Source organism: Dipteris shenzhenensis, chromosome 13 (assembly GCF_047967505.1).
Source record: "Dipteris shenzhenensis isolate YYH24624 ecotype China chromosome 13, Dip_SZ_1.0, whole genome shotgun sequence".
Taxonomy (NCBI): domain Eukaryota; kingdom Viridiplantae; phylum Streptophyta; class Polypodiopsida; order Gleicheniales; family Dipteridaceae; genus Dipteris; species Dipteris shenzhenensis.
The window spans coordinates 41,556,571-41,579,495 of NC_141608.1; the positions used below are offsets into that span (position 1 = coordinate 41,556,571).

At 47.9% G+C, this 22,925-nt stretch overlaps 1 protein-coding gene across 1 annotated transcript in view; it reads left to right on the top strand.

Moving 5' to 3' along the window:
* The window catches only part of LOC147895415 (beta-galactosidase 9-like), a 165,324-nt gene that overhangs the window by 42,739 nt on the left and 99,660 nt on the right, over positions 1-22,925 (top strand). Inside the window, exons 8-9 of the mRNA XM_087383347.1 lie at positions 1,742-1,847; positions 2,221-2,308. Coding sequence (XP_087239473.1) covers positions 1,742-1,847; positions 2,221-2,308 — 194 coding nt within the window. The remainder of the gene's footprint in view (positions 1-1,741; positions 1,848-2,220; positions 2,309-22,925) is intronic.

A 22,925-nucleotide genomic window follows, 5' to 3' on the forward strand; every position in this document is an offset into this window, starting at 1 on the left:
GGATCTGACATAAAATACACAATTCCATTTGTATCAGATGCACGCAAAGCTGAAAATAGGCCAAAATGCACAAACACGGCGCTAAAGGCTGAAGCAGAGTCATACCAACTGAAATGCATTAAAAAATCCTTCCAAACTCATGCCACGCTGAAAAAGAAAAATTGCACCACATGTTTCACCTAGAAGCGTCCTTTCAGAAGTCAACTTCAAATATGTGTATATATCTATCATATAGCTATGTGTACATCTGTAATTATAAATCAATAGATACACACACACACACATTGTATGCACACATTCATGGTTATTTATATTCTTATTTATTTATATTTGTATTCATATTATGTATGATGTACAAAACGTTAGATATCTTTCGAACTTTTGTTTCATCCTTCAAGGGCTTTGTGTCCGTGTCATGTCCCTCAAAGAAAGCCTGTGGACCAGTGAGTGACAACCAAGCAACTGATCCCCAAGTCATGAAGAAGGGTGCTCTATGAAAAGTGCAAAGTATCCTAGCAACACCCTTCCAAACCGTCCTCGCCTGAGTGCACTCCCAAAGGCAGTGCTGCACTGACTCAACTGCTGAGTGGCATCGAGGACATGTAGGGTTAGCCCTGAACTTGGATCTCCACAGGTTCACTGCAATCCCTCCATGAATAGTAAGCCAGATGAATAACATGATTTTCCTATTCCTGAGGGATTTCCAAAGCCTCCTCCAAAAGTTTTTTTGCATCTCTGCTGAAATCTGAAAGTATCCCAATGAGGAGCTCTAGAGGGCCTCCAGCCCCTATAACTGAGCTGGAATCTCCTGGCATTTCTGACCGAGTAACGAAAGAAAGGGATGCTCTTCTCTCCGTGCCCTGCAACTATCCACTCCCATTCCCCTGTATCCCACTGCAAGGATCTAATAGGGGAACCTCCATACAGCCAAAGCCTCCAAGATCCAATAGCCAAGAGAACGGGGTCTGGATCAAGATACCACTGTGAGTCTCTACCCATCTCCATGTATCCTGCAATCCTGATAGGCTGAAAAGGAGCCTTCAAAGGAATGTCCTCTAAAAGATCTGTGGAGTCTGCCTCTTGCATGAACCTGAAAGACAAGGGTATCCTCATGTGCATCCCGCAAGGAACAAGGGATATTCAACAAAACTCAAAGCAAATATGCCAATGGGAAAGGGTAAGCCAAAGGAAAGATAAGGGAAGGGGAGGAGGAGCAACCCATCATGATAGGTTTCACTTCTCTGATATGAAAATATTCACAAATAGTTTTCATCAAATAGCAATCGAATCTGTCTTCTAAATGGTGAACCTCTTGAGACCTTGACCATTGTTTTTACCTTTATTGATCCAAAGAACCATGTATAGATCACCTTTCTATTGTATTTTGCCTTTTTTTGTAAAGCTCTGATGGGTTCGGGACAATAGTTTTGTTGTTACATATGCCACTTCATGTCCAGGTCTCGTGAGCTAATAATAGCAGCCAATTGTCTGTTAATTTTATGTCATGTTTTTCCCCCTGCACGAAAAATGTTTATCGTGTTTTTCTGGCACTGCACTCAACTGCCCTGAACCTATCTTTCACTGTCTGATACTCTTGATGGATTCTCATCTATTACTGTTCTGGGAAAATTAAACAACCCTGAAGATTTAGTGTTGGAACTTCTCAATCGCTTTGTGTACGTAAGTAGGTGTTTTTAAGTGTATGCATTTTACAGTATGCCATTCTTTTTTGGATCTTCAGGTTTACATCATGGGGAGACCCCATACCACAACGACCAGTGGAGGACAATGCCTTTGCAGTTGCTCGTTTCTTTCAAAGAGGTGGTAGTTTCCATAATTATTACATGGTAATGTAAGGAACCTTATAAATAATTAGATGATGGATACATTTGACCAATGCACAGTATACACACACACACAGACACACTTTTTTTGGTGAAAATTTTATTGCTTTATATTACAGAATCACTATCCCAAAACGGGATGTGGAAAAATACATCACGAGAAGATCTCAGTATGAGACAGATACACATCAGGATCTATCTATACACGTGCACACGCACACGCACACCGTACGCCCATGCCCACATACGAATGCACACACACATATACACATGTACGCTATTTTTTCTTAGAAGTGAAGCAACGGACTTGGCACATTTTGGATGATTGTTCTCTCTTGGAAATCAATCATTGAAGTCAAGAACTTGGCTGTTATAGTATTTTGGAGGCACCAACTTTGGACATACTAGTGGAGGACCATTTGTAACAACAAGCTATGACTATGACGCCCCAATTGATGAATATGGTGAGGAAAAGACTTGCATTTCCATACATGGATGTCTTCATTCATAAACACAATCTAAGTTTCATTCTAAGGTAATCAATCTGTCAGGCATATAGGACAAATTTTACATTTCTTAAGGTTTGAACTTAAATGAATATATGTTACCATGATACAAAATCTCAGTGCAAACACAGGACAATGTTTGTATTCTTTGTAGATGAAGATTGTATAATAGGCCTCAAAGGATAATGCCAAAGGGCGTACATTGTGTACTCCGGCATGGTCAAACTACTTTGCACTGCCTGCTGTTTTCTGTGTGCCTTATGAACATTGTGTACTCCGGCATGGTCAAACTGCTTTGCACTGCCTGCCATTTTCTGTGTGCCTTATGTCAATGTGTCCAACTGTCTGTCTCAGCATGCCTATACAAGTTCCAGTATCTAACATCCAAAATTTATTCTACATATTCTTGTAGAGAGGGAAGAATCTGAATCTGGCGACTGATTCTATTTACATATTTGGATTGTGGAGCTACCTTCTTCTAATCTTTGTGCCATATATTTGTACTGCTCTTCTGTCACAATGCCTGAAAGTTTTGCACGAGAACAGCTAACCTCCATTCCAAGAAAGTAGCACCTTTTCTTTGGGGGGAGGGTGCTCTTCTTGTGGGGTGCTACTTTCTTTTTCAGTAAAATATATTGTCTTCCATTGTATATTCATGAACCAAGTTTCCTGAGAAATTGATGACAATTGTTTCTTCTTTTATTTGCTTGGGCAATGAAAAGGAAGGATTGAACTAAATTTTCTGGTATGTATGACTAGTGTATTCACCTGTTTTAGGTAATGTTGCATTTTGTATTTGGTCAGGTACATTCACTGTATGTTGTAGGCGCTGATGGAATAATTTTCTCTCTCCACTCCTTATAGGGTAAGAACAGGAAAAAAAGAGTACATTGATGGAGCTCTGAAAACATTGGGATACACTGGCACTTATAAGCCGCCCCGCCCCGCCCCCCCTCCCCTACCCCCCCGGGCGCTGCGAACAAAACCCCCCCCAAAGAAAATAACCTTGTTTTAGAAACTTGAGAGACAATACAGATCAGCAATCCATGGGATTCTGGACCAGTCCAAAGAGGTAGCCGGTGATGAGAGAAACCAGAGGATTGTGGGCGACCCTTTTTTTTTTTCCAAAGAAAGGAACCTTCTATTAATGCTTGAAAGATTTCATACAAGACAACAGCCCCGAAGGTGCTGAGTATGAAAAAAAACCGGAAAACGCTGAAAGAAAAACCGGCATGTTCCAGAAGCCTAGCTCACTGCTTAGGGGATCTCGGGAACTGGGGCTAATAGCTAAGTGGGGGGACTATAAAGCCAGCAAATCCCTCGCGGAGTGAAAATGTAGAAAACACCTGCAGGCCAAGCCTTGCAGAAACGAGTACGCCTCTCAATAGTTGCCTTGGAGCCTGAGTCCCACGCTTCCAGGCGGACTGTAGAGTGTAAATGATATCCTACCTGATGGCAACCAAGGTAGCCGAGGGTGGAACCGGGTGCTCTCCCATCACGAGACTGCAACGAGCCACCCAAATGTTTCAAGCCATGATGCTGGCTACCACCTCCCAAACATTGTCTTCCCTAGGGGAAGGAGGAGCTAGGGCGTCAGGGGGGGCTGCCTCGTGGAGTGCAATCCTCTGAATGCTCTGACCCTGTATCCGGTAGGCTGGGGAGATCTCATTAATCTGGAACACGTGTCCTCCCTCTGTCAACCAAGCCACCATCCCCCAGGTGTAGTCTCTGTGAAAGCTCTGCATGCATGTCATGATCTTGAGGGCTCTCATCCAGATCCTTGCTGCGCTACGACAGCTCCATAGGCAGTGTGGGATAGTCTTCGGGACACCATCTGAGTAGCAATGGCACTGCCCCTCCACTTGCATCTGCTCCAACCATGGGCCGATGGGCAAGCCTCCGTGGGCTACCAGCCAAAACAAGTAAGAAATCTTCCTTGGTCGCAAGCTGGACCACAACCACGTCCAAAACTTGGAACGAACATCCCGGGGCACTCTTTGGGTCTCCCAGTGTCTCTCCCTCGAGGGGGTCCATCTCGATGAGTCCATTTGAAGTCTCTTGCCAATCCGTGTGGTGTAAAAGGCACCTCATCTATTGTCTCAGCAAGGCCGCCCCTGGAGGGCCAGAACCACTCCTCGGGGTCCCATTGGACCTCCCTCAGGGGTCTGCCCTTCCATAGCTAGAGGCGCCATCTAGAGGCGTCCTGCTTTGAGATACTGGGAGGATCGATGTGCCACTCCTTCCCCAAGCGTCCTACCACTGTGATCATCTGCTAGTGTATCCCATCAAGACTCCCATCCATCTCAGGGTCACTCCCAATGAGGGGCTGCAATAGGCCTCTAGGTCCTACACGGAAGCAGCCGGGGTCCGTGCTGTCACGTTGCATCAAAATCCTCAAGGGAACACCAGTACGAGAAAACTGCCCCAGCCATGTGCTGTCTCTCCAAATGTGAAGTCCTTCCCACCAGGACTCAGGAATGGCTAAGTCGATCTCGCCCATCCGCTGCCCTGCCCCTCTCAGATGCGCTAGGGCGTCAAGCCTCGTCTCTGCCTCCATAGGTAGTCTGCTCCGGCGACCAAAAGACCCTGCTGGTCCACTATCCCATTGTGCCCAACCAATGTGAGTCCGCTGCCCAAGCATACGTCCCTTCTGATCTCTGACCTCTGGGTGCCACATAAGGGGCTGACGCTCGAACTCCTCTTTGCATCTGGGTGGAGCACGGGGAAGACCCCCTGCTAGTCTCTGCCAAACCCTGTGAAGACTCCTCATCAAGGGGGAGCCCTTCCCCGTGTAAGGGGGGCCTTTGAGAAGATCCATCTATGTGAAGACGGCCACTGTCCTCCAGTGCGTGGGGTGTTCCTTAGAAGCCCTCTCTGTAAGAGGAGCTTCCAAGGCTTGGCACCTCGGGTGAGGCCACGAACCACCAGCTTGCCCAGAAGGGCCCTGCTCTGCATCTCCGGATCAATGATACCCAAGCCTCCCAGTGCCTGCGGCATGATCACCGTCTGCCAAGCTACTCGGGTCCTAGTGTTCCTCGTGCCGTCTGAACCAACCCAGAGGAAGTTTCGTACCAACCGTCGGAGCTGCCCAACCGTCGGAGCAGCCTCTGTGAAAGCACCAACAAGAGGCAGTATACCAGGCAGTGGCAAGAAGGACCTGGTTTGCCACTAAGGCACGACCTGTGAGGGAGAGTTTGGTCGAGCTCCAATAGAGAAGCTTGCGCCGAACACTCTCAAGGACCGGGGCAATCTGATGCTCTGCTGTAATGTCAATACCCACGTGGCATCCGAGGTATCTCGCTGTCTGGCCCCGCAGTATCCATCTGAAACCAAAGTCACTCCCCCACTCATGGATCTCCTGTGTCTCCTCAAAGCGTGTGAGGAAGCCTATGGATTTCGTCCAGTTGATCCGTGCCCCCGAGGCCTCACAAAAGATAGCCAAGGCGCCTTTGACTCTCTGTAGACTCACTATGGTGCCCTCAACATACAAGGCCGTGCCATCTGCAAACTCCGAGTCAAGTAAGATGAGGCTGTAACCGCAAACTCAAGACCTTAGCGAGGATCTTGTATGCAGTATCAAGCAAAGTGATCGGCCTCCTTTGTCGAATATCTGACCTATCTCCCCCTTTCGGATCAAACATATGCACCCCTTGCACAAGGACTGAGGAAGAAGGCCTGTGTCGAAAATCTCCTGGCAAGCTAAACAGAAGGGGGTAGAGATAATCTCCCAGAAGTTCCGGAAGAAGGCCAGAGTCAAGCCATCCTCCCTCGGGCACTTCTGGGTCGGGAGAGCCTTGAGGGCTTCCCAGAGCTCCTCAATTGTGAAGGGCTCCTCAAGTCTGCTGCATAAGTCGCGTGAGACTACTGTCGGAACATGATCCCAAACTAGCTCTCGGGCCACAAGACCTGCTGGGGTCATCCTCTCTGTTTGAAAGAGCTGGCTATAAAATTCCGTGGTCATGTCAAGAATCTCCTGCGGGTCAGTGTGCATGATGCCTTGCGAGTCCCGAAGATGTTGTAGTTGTGTGCCGATCGATCGAGACCCCATAGTCTGAAAGAACTGCTTCATCATCCTGTCCCCCTACTGTACCCAGCGGGCTTGGGAGGAATGGTAGGAGAACTCAGCCTGTTGCAGCTCTGTGTCCTGAAGCTCAAGACGAGTGCTCTCCAATCTGTCACTAAGCCACTGAGAGACCGAGTCCTGCTCCTTGAGCCTCTCGATGGAGGCGAGGTCTCTCCTCAAAGCCCGCTCTCGCTCCTGAAGGGTCCTCCTCCGCCTAAGGGCGTGAGCCTGCAGCTCCACACTGTTCCTTTGAATCGCATCGGCCACCCATGCAGCCCAGCCCTCACTTGCAGCCCTCACTCGGTACCATCTCTGAGTGCTCCTAGATCTCTTCTGGATATTGAGAATTTCGATTCTTCTTCCATAACCTGTTGAATCTCCTCGTCCTGCAAGAGGTCCTCTGGAATGCAGATCCCCTTCTGGGGAAGACCTCGACGGAGCTGATCCAAGTGAAGTACCACTGGAGAGTGGTCGGACATCGTGGTACTTGCCAGAATCTCGGTAGAACCGCCTTTGTGTAATGCCCAGTCCCCAACATAGAAGCGGTCTAATCTCTCGAGCAATCCATCGTGTCTCCTCTGTCCAAAGGAGAAGAGAAGGCTGCCAGGAGTCCTGCTAAACTCTGGCTCTCTCCACAGGTCTCTGCCACTGATCATGAAAATGAACTGCTCCCAGGTGCTACGCTTTGCTGCTGGCATCTCTGAGAACGAGGCGCCGCCTTGCTTGTCCTCCCCAAACTCCAGGTTGTTGAAATCCCCTCCAACAATCCAAGAATCAACATCCAGAAGACACTCTGACAGCCTCCTCCAAAAAGTCGGGCGGTGCTGTCTACACGCTGGGGCATACACGTTGAGGAATCCAATCTTGGACTCTCCCGTCCGAACTCCCATCCAAACTGCCCGTCCTAGAATGAGCTCGCCCTGATCATAGACCTCTGGAGCCAAAGTCTGTGAGACTGAGATGCAGACCCCTCCGCTCCGTCCTACTGCGGGAGATCACTCCTCTGGACCTCTCCCTGGGAGAAGGTGATGGCGTCGTCTGATGTCTGTTGCTGAAAACATGTGCTCTTGAATCATAAGGATGTCCACTGCCTGCCCTACCACTGCCCTCTGCAACTCCTGCCAGAGCAACAGGTACTGCGGCTGACTACGAACACGGTCATGGAGCCCGTGTACGTTCCAGCTCATGAGGACCAGGGAGTCGGGAACAAGGCTCTCCTGTGAGTGGGTGCCTGTCCTAGAAAGACTGCCTTGTGTGAATTTGCCGGGGGTTTGAAGGGCGAGTAGTCAGTGTCTGTGCGGCGTTGTACTAGGGTGGACACTGGCTCAATACCGATCTTTCGTGCCCACTTCATCATGAAGGAGGCTTCCACCCCGAACAACTCGGCGCACGTCTGGAGGGGCCATAAGTGTGCCTGCTCCACCTTTGCCTCCATCGGCAATCTGATAACTCCTGTTGCCAAACCACACACCGGCTCCTCGCGCGTGAAGCTCAGTTGAAAGTTCACCTGCGCGGCATGGGCGTACAAAAGATCTAGTCTTTGTGGTCCCATCCACTCGTCCATCATGAGCATAATGCGATTACCCAAAATAGCGTTAAACACCTCCGGGGACCACTTCTCCAACCCTGTGGAGGCAAACAGAAATCTCCAAACGGGGTGTGTCTAAGATCCCACTGCACCGATCAAACGCCCCTTTTGGGGCTGGAGGACCATGAGCGTGACCTCCAATGGTAAAGGGGATGCGTCCGAAATCTCTAGATAGTTCCAGGGTCCTAACCTCCAGAAGTCCCACGGTAAGGGACACCCAAGCTGGAAGTTGGGAACTGCTGGTTGGAAAGACGAGCCTCATCCCTCAGGATCCCTCTCTGAGCGCCCTCTCTGAGCGGACTTGTTGCTGTGACGATGAGGAAGCAGAAGGGGGTGTCATCGTTCCCTTGCCGGATGGCAGGGGTGTCGAAGCGAAAGAGGCTGCTACTGAAGCGGAGAGGGGGGTGGTGGGAGAGTGAGAGGTAGGGATGTAGGGGACAAGGGGAGGGTAGTGATGGTGACCATAGAAGGGGGGGGCTGAGGGGGGGGGGGGGGGGCGGGGGAAACCCTGGGCAGGGAGGGGGAAGTAAAGAGGAGGAGGGGTCAGGGGGAGGGGGGGGGGAGGGGGAGGAGGAGGAAAAAGAGCGACCACAGGCCCCCCCTACTGATAAGGCTCGTCGGGGCTCTGTATCGGCTCCTTCACGGCCCTCGTCGGGCTAGCGTTTGCGGCTTCCGCCATTGCCACATCTGGAGCTCCTAGGGCGCTCTGCTGCTGTAAGGGTGGGTGCGGAGGCTGAACTTCCGAAGCTGGAGGATTGACTGGATGGGCAGTGGCCTTTGCTGCTAGGGGAGGTGACTCCTGCTGTTCCTCTTTCGAGGCCTCTCGATCAACCTTGTCCCTCTCCCTGCGGTTGGCCCTCTGTCTACAGCGTTTGCGCGCCTGCTTGCTTGGTTTTCTTTTCCTTTAACCTGTGTCCAGTTCCCTTCTGAGGGGGTAACCCATGGGATCTGGGACTCCTGCTGCTCTTGTTTGAGAGGGCGTTGAACTCGGGCCTGCTGACTCTGCCTACTCTGTGGAGGGGGGGGGAGGTGCACGAGGGTGGCCACAGGGGCAATCTCTGGCGAGGTGACCCATCTGTCTACAACAAAGACACTGGCCTGGAAGCCCGGAGATCTCCACCCTCTGGCGAAGTGTGCCTCCTTCTAGGGACTCCATCATCTGCTAGAACGGAGGTGGCCATCTTTGGCAGGGACTCGAGCAATGTGCCAAATGCCTGGCCAATGGAAGGGACGATGGCTCGATACTCCCTGGGGAGCCTTGGGAATCGGAGTGTAATCGGAAACCGTGGAACATGGTGTGTCGTATCCATGTCCTCCATGGTGAACCCATGATACCAAGGAAAGAGGTAGACAAGGTGCGGGCCAAGGAGAATGGGGCTCTGCTCCACAAGTGTCGAGGCGGTGTCAGGGGAGCTAAACTGGATGAGGAAAACACCTCGTCCATAGATGGTAACCTCTTGGATGTGGTCGTCCTCTAATGTCAAGCTCACCTGGATCCACCACTCTCGCACGTGTCTCCGTGTAGGCATGAGGCCCACAATTCTACCCACAAGCGCCTTGTCTTGTAGGAACTAGATTGCCTGCTGTACCTGTTGCTTGTCAGCTAGGGAAAGAAGAACCTTAACGGCTGTGGGAGTCAAGGGTGTTGCCATAGAGCCCCTCTGGCCAGACCAAAGGTCACCACCAAGATTTTCTTTCACCGTAGCAAACACGAGTGCTCCCGCTGCAGGGAGGCAAATGAAAAAGGGGAGGAAGCGGTGAGGCGAAGGAGAGGGCAAGGGAGGAAGGAGGGAGCAAGGGGGGGAGGAGGAGGAAGGAATGAAGAAGAGGAAGGAATGAAGAAAAGGAAGGAGGCGGGAGAGGCGTGAGAGGAGGAGAAAAGGTGGGAGGAGGCGGAATGGCGGGGGGGGCACGCTGGTGGGAGGGCAGGAGGGCGGGAAGAGGTGCGAGGTGGAAAGGAGGGGAGGCAAGGAGGCAGGAGGAGGGGGGCAGAGCGGGGAAGGCAATGGGCGGGGGGGCGGCGAGGGAGAGAGCAGGGCGGGGGGCGGAGGTGGAGCGGGGTAGATGGCGGAGGTGGAGAGGGCGGAGTAGGGGAGGCAGGGCAGAGCGGGGGCAGAGGTGGGCGGAGGTGGAGCGGGGGAGGCAGAGTGAGGCGGGTGGAGCGGAGGTGGAGCGGGGGGAGGCAGAGAGGGCGGAGGGTAGGGGCGAAGGCGGAGGTGGAGCGGGGGGGCGGAGGTGGAGCGGGGGAGGTAGGGTGGAGCAGAGAGGGAGGAGGGGCGAGGTGGAGCGAGGGCGAGGCGAGGAGGGTAGGGCGGGCAGCGGGGGAGCATACAGGCCGCGGGCAGCCTACAGGCCACTGCAGGTAGAGGGGAGCTCACCGAGCAGCTCCTCCATCTCCGATACCATCCAGACGATGTTGCTCATTGTGGGCAACCTTATGATAGGCCTCTAACACACAAACACAACAACACTAGAAAAGGGCCGCCGACATAATATATTTCATCAACACATCTTGCAATGATCAGACTTTTACAACCTGCGCTATTAATTTTTGCTTTAGCAAACAAAAACAACAATAAAAACAGGCTCTCATACACTAGAAAGACTCTGGTTTGGCTCCACTGGCCTATCTACCATGCTTTTTCTCCATGCCTCCACTGGCCTATCTACCATTAGTTCCTATCTTCATGCAAATAAACAGCTAGTCCTAGCATGCAAAATGTGACCTGAGATATACAATAGTATCAGTTTCTATCACTAGCACTTCAAAATTGGGGTCCTCGAAATCTGCCTATCATTTTTTTGCTACTGCAGTCTCCTTTTTCTTTGCCTTCTTATCCTCTTGGATCAAAAGGAAATAAACCCCCTTTCTTTTGTACCGTTCACATTGCCTCAAGCCCCCTACATCCAAGTATATTTGAGTCTCTTGTCCCCGTGTCTTCAAAGTCTGCAGCCCATTTTTTAATCTCTCCAATATGCATGCCATCTTCAAAACTAAATCTTCAATTGATTCCTCAAATCCCCAATCGGGAACCTCCCGATTGTTAGTGGTTTGTGCATACACCTCTCTATTTGGAAACTCTGCACCATAAGATGCGTCATGTGGCAAAACATCACTTGCTACCTTTACTTGTCTTCCAAGATTCCTTCATTACACATGATTTGGAAAGACATATTTCTGTCAAAGGCATCCAACTCACAGGCTTGCACTTGCAATACATCCATAGCATCAAGAGGCATATCCCTATGAGAACCTTCGACCCCCTGCTCTTGTATCGGAGTTGCTACAACAAGCTTGTTCCCCTGCTCTTCATTATCATCCTAATTGTCTTGTTTGCATTGGCACGACCTCTTCATCAATATAGCATTGATACGGTTATGCCCATCCTCTTGTCTACCTTCAGCTTGTGGGAGAAGTCTTCTTGTAAATTCGCCATCATTGTCTCTGCCTCATGGACTCGCTGCATAAATGCATTCCAAGCATCTTTCTCTCCATCATGATGAGCATCTGTCACGTTCAAACGATCTTCTTTTTGGTTGGAAATATGAATCGCTTGCTTCTCCTATTCTTCATCATAAACGTCCGCCTCATTTTCGGCATGCATGCTCGGTTCTTCTTCAAGAGGTCTTGGATCCTCTTCTAATTGAGCCTTATGCCCATAAGAGCTCTCTGCTTCTTCTTCATCACCCCCTTCAAGTGTTGCTGGATCCACTTCATTGGCCTTTGCTAAATATGATTACTCATCTATGGTTTTAGAGTCCAAAGTGTCATCAAGCACTCCTTCACTACCTTCTATAGACAACTCTACAACGCCTATCATTGGCGATGGCAAAAGCTCTTTGTCACATCCCATCACATCATTGGTCTCCTCTGATTTCATTACATTGTATCCAATTGCATCCTTAACATTACTAGCCTGTGGAAATGATACATCGGAAACAAATCTACTCCTTGGCATATAAGGCAACACAGACACGTCCAAAGAAGGATTTACAAGCTTTGATGCATAAGACGACTTACCTTATAAACTGGACACATTGTTTAAACCCGACTGATGCATTTTCCATTGCGCGATCTCAATAGATTCATTAAACCGATGAGGATACTTCAATTCCACCTTCAACCTGAGATCCGGCATGAGCGGAGCAACAAATCTCTCGATCTTCAATACTTCGGGTGGGACTTCAGGATGCAAAGAAGCCTTCCATTCCTGCCACAGCTTAGCAAAGTGGTTTAGGTATTGGCCCACTTTTTGATTGGGCAACACCTTACAGATCCGATTGGGATCCCTTTCATATCCATACTCGACAAAAAATGCAACTCTTACCTCCTGATATTCAACATCCCGATTTTGGATTTCCGAAACACGTTGAACAAAACTTTGAAACCATATCCTTGCTTCACCTTGTAGACAATAGCCTCAGATTTGCAAAATAACTTTGGGTCTGTTTTTGCCTTTTAGCAGCTATGTGAAATCTAGATCTCTGATGAATTGAGAAACATCCTCATTAGGCAAAGAAACTTAGGGAAATCTTGGGTCATCTCTCTCTTGCAACAATAGCTACATATGTGACTTTAGTACTTCTCCTCAATCACTAGAAATTCCCGAGGAAACTCCTCGTCGGGGGCTCTAAAGCAGTGATGAGAGAAACTAGAGGATTGTGGGTGACCTTTATGATAGGCCTCTAACACACAAACATACACTGAACACTAGAAAAGGGCCGACAACTCATATATTTTATCAACACATCTTGCAAAGATCATGACTTTTACAACCCACGCTATTAGTTTCTGCTCAAGCAAATAAAACAACGATAAAAAGAGGCTGTCATACACAAGAAAGACTCTGGTCTAGTGCAAAGTAGGAGCAGCGCCCTTCTTCCAATCCCAAGACACAACCTTCGTCTGCTCTTCATTTCCTACACCTTTCACAACAAAATCAACTCGCCTGTCGTATTCTGAGTTTTTGACTCCCTTTCCTATGGATTTAGGCCACAACTTCTTGTACAAAGTCGTAGATTTTGGTCTCAGCTTCGCAACGATAACAAAATCTCCTAAATCCGAGTTATGGATCAAAAGTTATCACAAAAATAGCGACTGTTGCTTTTTTTTTTGGGAGGTGTGATCGCTTTTTTTATCTGCACGCTTTTTCTCCACACCTCCGCTGGCCTATCTACCGCTAGATCCACAATAAACAATGAGTTCCTATCTTCATGTAAATAAACAGCTAGTCTTAGCATGCAAAACATGACTAAGATATACAATAGTATCAATTTCACCTAGTTCCTATCACTACTAGTTCAAAATTGGAGTCCTCAAAATGTTCCTATCATCGGCTGCTATGCAACCTGCTTCTCAAGACCCCATCTCACGTCCTCAAACTAGTGCCAACAACCAGTGTGTGGGGGCCATACAGCTAGCACATTCTTTCATCCGTGACTGGAAAAATGCTTGCAAGCCATACCTTGCAGAAATGCTCCCACTTTTGTCTTATCTTGCTGTAAATCAAGGACTTCTTTGCTGCGCTTGTCTTGCTCATGTTTCAGCACAATCTTTTGTAACCCCCATGCTGTCCTCATTTCATGGAATCAGTGCTCTTGATGTTGTGTATTTTGTCGCATGTCATGGACCTATTCTCCTAACTCCTTGATGTGAGTGAGTTTCAAATAGTTATGGGCGGTATATGAAAATAATGTAGTGCCCAACTGACTCAAACTATCATCAAGGACACAACCCACCCAAATGCAAAGAGTGCTTCGTCCACATGTACCTGTCCCCAAACCAAAGGAGGCAATGAGCATTATCCCAAATCATTGGATGCTACCGGTCCTTGCCCTCTCGTCATCATTATCCAAGTCATCTATGGGTGCCATAGTATCAAGATTGATAAAAGGCTCCCATACGCTAGGAGGGAGCTCGATGTCAGGGATCAACACCTGATACAGAGGATAGGTAATATTTTCATCTAAATTCTCTTCCCATCAAATCCACATGTTTACGCTCATCAAATCAGGATATGTGCTGAGATCTTTTCTTGAGTGAACCAGCTTTGTGCGGTGACCATACTTGTATCTTGATACCATGTGAAGAATGTATTCTTTGTCACTAGAGGGCTTTCTTCTTTATCAGGTAGATCAGCATTTGATAATACCAACTGTCAAGGGCCGCACTCACGTTCTTGTGCCTTTTCTATCTTGGGATTCATCACTGTGGGGCATAGAGTGAGATCCACCTTTGCTAGGCAGCTTGATATGAGGTTATGTCCCCTAGACCACACGTGGTGGGTGGTCGAAGAGTCTCATTTAGTTCTGTTGGTGACACTGACTGTGGGAGATGGATACACCATATGGATTGCACGTGGATGGTACCAACACCATAGGAGGTCCAGTCCATACTGAAGCCATGCTTGTGTACATCCCTGTCACCAATCTTGAACTGTGAGGAGAGGAAACCAACGTGGGAAATCTGGAGGGTGCTGGTTGTGAGAAGAAATTGCCTATGAATTGAGAGGAGAGGAAACCAAGGTGGAAGATGTGGAAGGGGTGTCAATGGTGACAAAAACAATCTCCAATGGTGGAAGTGTAGTACGGACATGGGCATATATGGTCACTAATATGGGAAATCTGGAGGGTGTTGGTTGTGAGAAGCAATTGCCTATGAATTGAGAGGAGAGGAAACCAAGGTGGAAGATGTGGAAGGGGTGTCAATGGTAACAAAAACAGTCTCCAATGGTGGAAGTGATGGGATATCTCAAGGTGTATGCCTCAGGCACACCTTGGTTTCTATGTGTGAGTGCTAGAGGCACAGTTAGGTGCCCATAAGCACACTTAGGTGGTGGAGAGCCACATAGGATGATTGAGAGAATCTAGGAGCAGATTGAGGAGATGATTGTGGAGCTCTGAAGTCATCAGTGATGTCAGTGAGCATGTATGAGGTGCCTACTTAAGGACCTCACTCTTCTTCATTCCATAATGCAAGAATTCTGAGTTTGTGTCCATTCTTTCCTTTCCTTTCAGCTTACCAACATGGTATCAGAGCCCTTTGATCCCCCTTGAGCCCATTTCTGCCACATCATCATCTTCTTCTTCATCTTCTTCTTCTCCATTTTCCTCTTTCTTCCCAAAATCTTTGAGAGCTTGGTTCTCCACCTACAAACGACCATTGCCCAAACCCTCTGAGCTGGAAACTCCTCTAGTATGGGCGAACTTCCACCTGCAAGCAATTGAAGAAAAAACGTCTGTGGTGGCTGCCATTCCCCAAACAGCGCATTTTTTGCCATTTCTTCTATTGCTCAATACTCCCTGCCTGCTCCGCCATTGCCTGAGCCCTCTTAGGAGTAGATGGGCGACCTCAAGACGAAGATTTTGAGCCATTTTTCAGCTCATTTGGTTCAGGAAGGAGGGAGAAATCGTCAAAACTCAGGTTCAGCCTGTAGCAACTCCCCCGGGCAAAAGTGCGCACCATTTCGTCCTACCTCTGTGCTGGACCCTCTCTGGTATATGAGCTTTCTTTTGCTTGAGAAAGCCCTCTTTTCCTTGCTTTGAAGAGTGAGCTACAAGCCCTCTAAGTTCAGCCTTTTGGTTTTGACAGTTTTGGACAAGTTTTTGAAGATGATGCTACATAAAATGCTACTCTAGCATTTCTGGTTTTTTGAATCTTTCAATAACTTCAGTACAAGTGTGGCTTCAGTTTTGTTTTGAATTGCTAGACCTGGTTTTGATTGGAAAGTATTCATTTTAGCCACTTCTATGAAGCATGTAAGAAGAAGCATCATTGATTGAATATTGGTCAATAGTCTTTGCTACATCAAGTGCTCATATTTTGGAAGTTTTTCAGTTATTTTTTGCCTTGTAAGAGAGAAAGACACTGCCCAATATCTGGGTTAGACCCTCTCATCGCTACCCTATTGAATCTAGAGAAGTTTAATGGAAAGGGCTTCCACACATGGCAGATGAAGGTGAAATTTGCATTGATGAGGGAGAACCTATGGGGACTTGTCAAACCTACTCCTATTGCTTCTTCTACGGCCTCTAATGCTGGAGAATCCTCAACTCCGACACGACCGGCAAGGGATCCAGCTAGAGAAGAAAAAGCATATGGTATCATTGCTCTTGCTTTAGCAGATGATTATATTCACCATATCTCTGACTTGGAGTCTCCTTCAGAAGCTTGGCAGAAGCTTGACATGATTTTTGGTGCTAGCTCTCACATCTCTAAACTATCACTTAAAATCTCTTTCTTTGAATTGAAGATGGCTAGTGGTACTACTTTGGCAGCTCATGTCAACTATATGCGGAGTCTTATGACTCAACTTGCTTCTATCAACTCTCCTATTACTCCAGATGATGCTATGGCAGTGTTACTTAAGAGTATGCCTGAAGATTATGATCACATAGTTAGCACTTTGAAAAATCTTCCTAATCCTAATCTTGAAGGTATTATCTCTGCTCTCCAAGAAGAAGAAAGGCATATGGAGCTCAGGAAAGGCAATGACATTGTTTATGCTGTAAAAGTCCAGAAGAGCAAGTATACCCCTTGCAATCACTGTGGAAAGACAAATCACCTTTCAAAGGACTGCTTCAAAATTAATCCATGCAAGCACTGTGGCAAGAACAACCATAATGAGAAGTTTTGCAGAGCCAAAGCAAAGACAGAAAATGCAAATCTACTTTCAGTTGAAGAGCCTCCTCAAGATGAGGCATCCCATGAAGATTATGCATTTTAAATCATCTCCATGTATGCTCCAGATCTCTCTTTTTATGTCAAGGTACTCAGCCTGGATAGTCCTCCAAAATGAATGAAATAAACTATTGTGTTTTGTGTGTTTTGTAAACACCTCTGGTCACCTTATGATGTAGGCCATGTGTATGTTTTGCTCCATGGTACCTCCTGCAGACATTGTGTGCATGTACATGCAGGGGAGATAACCATTGGAAGGTCTTTTTGTATCCCTTTTGTTTACCTTACACCCAAGGGAACCCTTGCTAGCATGAGAACCTAGCCATAGATTTATCCTTGACCACCATGAGATGGCATGAGAAACTATGAGACTAGATGTATCCTTGACATAGCCTGAGGCATTTCCTTGAGGGGGGGTTTGTTGGGATATCTCAAGGTGTATGCCTCAGACACACCTTGGTTTCTATGTGTGAGTGCTAGAGGCATAGTTAGGTGCCCATAAGCACAGTTAGGTGGTGGAGAGCCACATAGGATGATTGAGAGAATCTAGGAGCAGATTGAGGAGATGATTGTGGAGCTCTGAAGTCATCAGTGATGTCAGTGAGCATGTATGAGGTGCCTACTTAAGGACCTCACTCTTCTTCATTCCATAATGCAAGAATTCTGAGTTTGTGTCCATTCTTTCCTTTCCTTTCAGCTTACCAACAGGAAGTCCAGTACGTACATGGGCATATATGGTCACCAATGTGACCCGAGGGAATGTGGTGACCAAAGTGGACAAACTTTGTGCATGCCGCAAAATACTTAAACCATATGCTACCCACAAGAACATATTAAGATCCAATATCGACACAACTTCCTCTGTTTGTGCAATTGATGGGCGGTGAAGGAAGACGTTGTAGAAGCAATGATGGCGGTAATAAATGAGGGGGTGGAAGCAGTGGTGGTGACAAGAGAGGGGGTGGAAGGAGTCGGAGACGAAAGCGTCACTAGAAGGTTGGGAAATTGTTCATCTAACACTAGAGTAGATGGGAAATTGCAAGTGATGGAATATCGGTAGAGAAAGAAAGGAAGAAAGAAAGTTTATTAAGATTTTTCAAAAGATTGAAGGGTCTATGAGATTGAACCAGATACAATGAGTTGAATGGGTGGAGCCTCTATGCAGGACAAGTGCAAACAAACTTAAAACACCAGTGCAAAGTGCAAAATGTCCACGCCCAAAGGAAGCTGTGGTGTGGCGTCATTGTGGTGATCCTCCGGATGCTGGTGGAGGCCTCTAGTGATTTACGGGGCTGTTGTTGCATAACCTTGTGATAGAGCGCTGGTGATGAACAATATGCGTGGTCCACTATGGTCTCCTAGCTATGGCCGTGCACTAGACAATTGCCACGGTCACACCCATTGGTTGTGTCTTTGCTCTGGTGAACATAGAGAAAAGATTGTGATTCTAATTTGTGCATAGACACACGGATGGGGCTGTTGTATCTCTCGCTTTGGGCCTCAGCTATGCTATCTCCTTGGGGCCTACTGGCCCATGCCATATGATTGGAAAAACTTAGTGATCATACTTTGAGTAGAATTTGGTTGGACACCTGATCTTTGTCTATGTGGTTTAAGCAACTGGTCTCTCTCTGTCGTAACTTGGCCTCATGGATGAAATTCACAAAACAAGAGGTTGGAGAGTTGTCCGAATCCATCCCTGAAAAGACAATGGTAACAACCTCGGATCTCATAGTACACAGGGCAAAGTGCTCCTCTGACTCAATCTCTTATAGATGATATAGAGTGTAGATGCAACCCTCTCTAGGTATGCCCTCTGCCCATCCACTCTCGATGCGTAATCGGTGTGATGAAACACTGAACTACCTAATCGGTATCCTTAAAGAATTGGGGAGGTGGATCCATGTGTAGCTTGGTGAGTCGATGAAGCCCCCTTTTGATATGTGTAAGCTGTAATCCTTGTAGAAGCTGAGCTTCACAAGAAGCTTGCTAGAACTTAACTAGATTTTGAATGTGTGTAGCTGTACAGATCATCTCGGATAACCTAGTAAGCCTTTTGGTAAGTGAGTGGATAGAAGGGGCCTCAAGCTATACTAAAAGGAGGGGTAATCTGTCCATGTGGAGCCCTAGACTATGAAACCATTTGCATGTATGTGCGTACCAACATCTCTGATCGCCCTCAAATGTTAGTTATGGATGAGGATAAGGCCAGCCATGGTAACCTGCGTTACGTTGAGGTAGAGGAGCCATAATCCCTGACTCGATAGAGATATATGATCACGTGGATTGATGTGTCAAGCTATAGTGGAGATGCCCCAAACTCAATTGGAATGATATGATGTGGGATCGGTGGGTTATTGGATATGGGACGGAGGGGTTATTGTGGACCCCATCCATGACACCTAAGAGGAAGTGGAGCCTCTCTTTTTTAGGCACAGTCCACCTTTGATAGATTGGCCCCCCAATAGAACTTCCATACAGGCTCGTTGGATGGAGCAAGGAGTCAAATAAAAGAGACGTGGTTTGGGGATCCTGAAAATGAAGTAAAAGCACTATCGCCCAAGTCTAGAAAGTGTGGCGCATCCCTTGCTCATTTGGGCCTACATCTTTGGTAGTATCGTGAAAATTGAGAACCCCCAAGTATGTGTAGGATGCGAAGGCCTCCAGCAGTAACTCGTGCAATGTGAATTGCTCTGTGTTCATGATTTCCCGGGAGTTTTACCAAGATAGGCCTTTAGATCATGTGTCTTGCAGAAGGTATGGGGTGCATCAAGTGCCGTTAGAGGTCCTTAGCTGAGGAGGAGAGCAAGACCACATGCTTGCATAGAGGATCTAGATCGAGGAGTCAGCAAGAGAGCAGCTTGCCGTTCTAGTTCCTAATAAAGGTCTCAAGATCGTCTATGTAGAGGCCAAACAGGGTTGGTGATAGCAAACAACCCTATTGGCTCGATAGTGCTCGTGATCTCCTCTGTTTGCTATGTAGCCATCCAAACCCTACCTGAGACCCTCTCATAGAGTGCCATGACTGCCTAAATGAGTTCCTGACCATACCCCAGATCCTGCAAGGGTGTGATGAGACGAGCTCTTGGCAAGCCTTGCAAAAATCCACACAGCAACAATAAACCCTTTGTCTCTACGCCCTGGCTTCCTCAATGACACCTCTGAGTGTGAGGATGCTATCTAGAGTTGTGTGACCAGCTCAAAAGCTTGCTGCTGAGAAATTGAGAATGGAATAGACATAGAAACTGAGAACAAAATGGAGGAGGATGGAACAGAAGGAGTGGGAGTGGATGGCTGAACAAAGGGATAATAAGAGAGGGGTGAGCAGCCCATTGCCTTAACATGTGGGTCAACAGTGGCCCACATGTGTACTCATGTCGAACACATCTTTTTTGTACTGTACTTTGAAGCTTTCACAAAATCGTATGGTGCAAAATTTAATAAGGCAGCCAAATCAGGTTTCTTGCTCTTGTTCGAATAGTAGTGACTTGGTGCAGAATTAATCTGACTAAAGAAGGTGGTGAAGAAAGCATCTGGTGTCGTCTCAGAGAATATTTATGACCCCTGCAGATTGACTTCTTTCGAGCAAGGAATGATCCAAGCGCTGACAGGGAGTGTAAAATGGCTTGTTTGGGGGATGAACTGTAGAGAGCCTAAGATAAGCTGGGACCATAGTGGGGGTGAGTATCTAGGTGCCTAGAGCCCAGGTAGAAGAATGTGTCAAAGGCCTTGTCATAAGATTTAATGAACTCTTGCATAGAGCCTCTTCTACATATGGAAACACGATGGCATCAAATTGGTGAGATACATAGGATGGATACCTGCTTGATTTCTACAAGTCGATAGAAATCTGAAAATTTTGCCAGTGAGGAGCTCTAGTGGGCTTCTAGCCTCTAAGGATGAGCTGAACTGTCTTGGCACTACTAACCGTGTAACGAAAGAGGGGAGGTTCTCGGTGCCCTACATCAATCCATTCCCACTCCCTAGGTTCCCATTGCAAATACTTTACGGTGACACCTTCATAGAGCCAAATCCTCCATGAATCCGAAGGGGATGTGATTTGGGTTAGGGGCTAGATACCATCGTGAAGCCAAAAAACACTGCTCCACTTAACCTACGACCTTGACAGGCTGAAATGCAATATGTGAAAGTATATGACTAAGACACTTGCCCCTAGAATAAACATCAAAGACCAAGGCATCCCTGTCTGATCGTCATAGTCCTATAACCTGAAGTGGGATCGTTGAACTTGTAAAAGCCCCAAGCCATGGAAGCCAAAGCCCATCTTAGTGCTTTCTCTTACTTCTGGAGAGATCGATGTGGATGAAGCTTCTGGAGAGATCGATGTGGATGAAGAGCATGGGTCTGAAGCTCCTCACTACTCTTCCTGATCACATCTGTGATCAGGATAGCCCAACCATCTATGGGGGTGCTCCTTGACTACTGCCAGTAGCTCTCTGCCACGGCCTATTGTACCTTCTCCTAAATAAAGGAATTGGGGACACGGACCCCTTTTGTAGGAGTCCGCGTTACAGGGCTGCTCTAGGTGAAGCACGGCGGATGGGGAGAATCTGAAGCACGGCAGATGGGGAGAATCTGACATCATCGTCCCTACCAAAATACCCACGGCTCCCCCTCTATGTGTTGCTCAATCTCCCACGTAGAACCTGCCAAGTCGCTCTATCAAACCATCATGTTACCGCTGACCAAAGGAGAAGTGAAGGCTACTGGGAAGTATGGAGAACTCTACCTCCGACCACGGGCCATGACCACTTATTGTGAAGATGAACTACTCCCATGTGATCCTCTAGGCTGGAGGCATTGTTAAGAAGGAAGCTTCTCCTTGCTTGTCCTCCTCGAGCTCTAAATTGTTGAAGTCATCTCCAACAATCCAAGAGTCAACATCGGGGAGGCTCTCAATAAGCCTCAAGAAAGAAGGGCAATGTTGTCGAGAAGAAGGGGCGTACACATTCAAGATTCAAATCTTAGAGTCACCCTTTAGTAAACGGATCCACACTACCTGCTCTGTAATAAGCTCAATGTGGTCAAACACATCTGGTTCAGTGCCTTGGATACCGAAATGCAAACACCGCCACTCGTCTACTACAGGGGACCACACCTTGGGGCCTCTCTCTCTTTCTCTCTCTTTCTCTCTCTCTCTCTCTCTCTCAGGTGTCGGCGTTTGATATTTGCTATTGAAAATGTGTTGCTCCTAGATCAAGCAAAAATCAAGTGCCCCCGCAAGTCTTTGCAACTCTCGACAAAGTGTTAGTTGCTGTGGCTCTTGCCGCGCACCATCACGGAGTCCATGCACGTTCCAACTCACCATGGGATAGCTCCTGAGGAGGGGTAGCAAGGCCCTCCTATGGGTGGAAGCCATGGATTTTTGTGACTTGGGCAGGGGTTTGTAAGGGGGGTAGTCTGTAGCCATATGACGATGCGACAAAGGCATGATAGGGTCAATGCCTACCTTTAGCTCACACTTCATCAAGAAGAAGACCTTCAAACCTAGTCGGTTGGCTCATTGGCGTTGCGACCGATGCATAACCTGCTTGAGCTGAACCTCAGGTTCTAAGCGGATTACAACTATTGCAAGGCCTAGATCTTGTCTCTTGGCGAGAAGGCTAGTTGAAAAGTGGCCGTGTCGTCGTTAAAGATCTATAGCTCCCTCCCTCGAGGTCCCAGCCACTTGTCCATTATGTCAAACATGTGGTCCCTCATCATAAGGTCAAAGAGCGTGGGGGTCCACTTCTCCTCTCTTGTGGAAGCAAAGTTGAACCCCTAGAACAGATGAGAGGTGATAACAACTACTCCAATGGAAACCCCTTTCGGGGCTACAAGATCAAGACCATCATCTCCATGGCGAGAGGGTAACGTCCGGGATATTGAGGTAGTTCGAGGGTCAAAGCCTTCAGAATTCGCTTGATAGGAGCTTGCTTGACGAGGCCTCAGACTTGGAAACTGAGAGAAAGGGTCATCTGCCTTTGTCATTGACATGAGAGCTGTGCTGTGCGTCGTGAGAGGGTTGAGGATTGGGACTGAGAGGAAGAGGCCGAAGCTGTACCCTTGCCCGCTAGCTTCGGCACATAGGGGGGCTGGGTCTCTAGGGGGGGCGAGAGGAGGGAGTAGGAGATCTCCCATAGAGGGAGAGGAGGAGGGTGGGGACAGAGACGGGGCAAGCAGAGGGTAGGTGGTGAGGGTGACCATAATTGTGCAGAGGCAGTGACGAGAGGGGGTGGGTGCG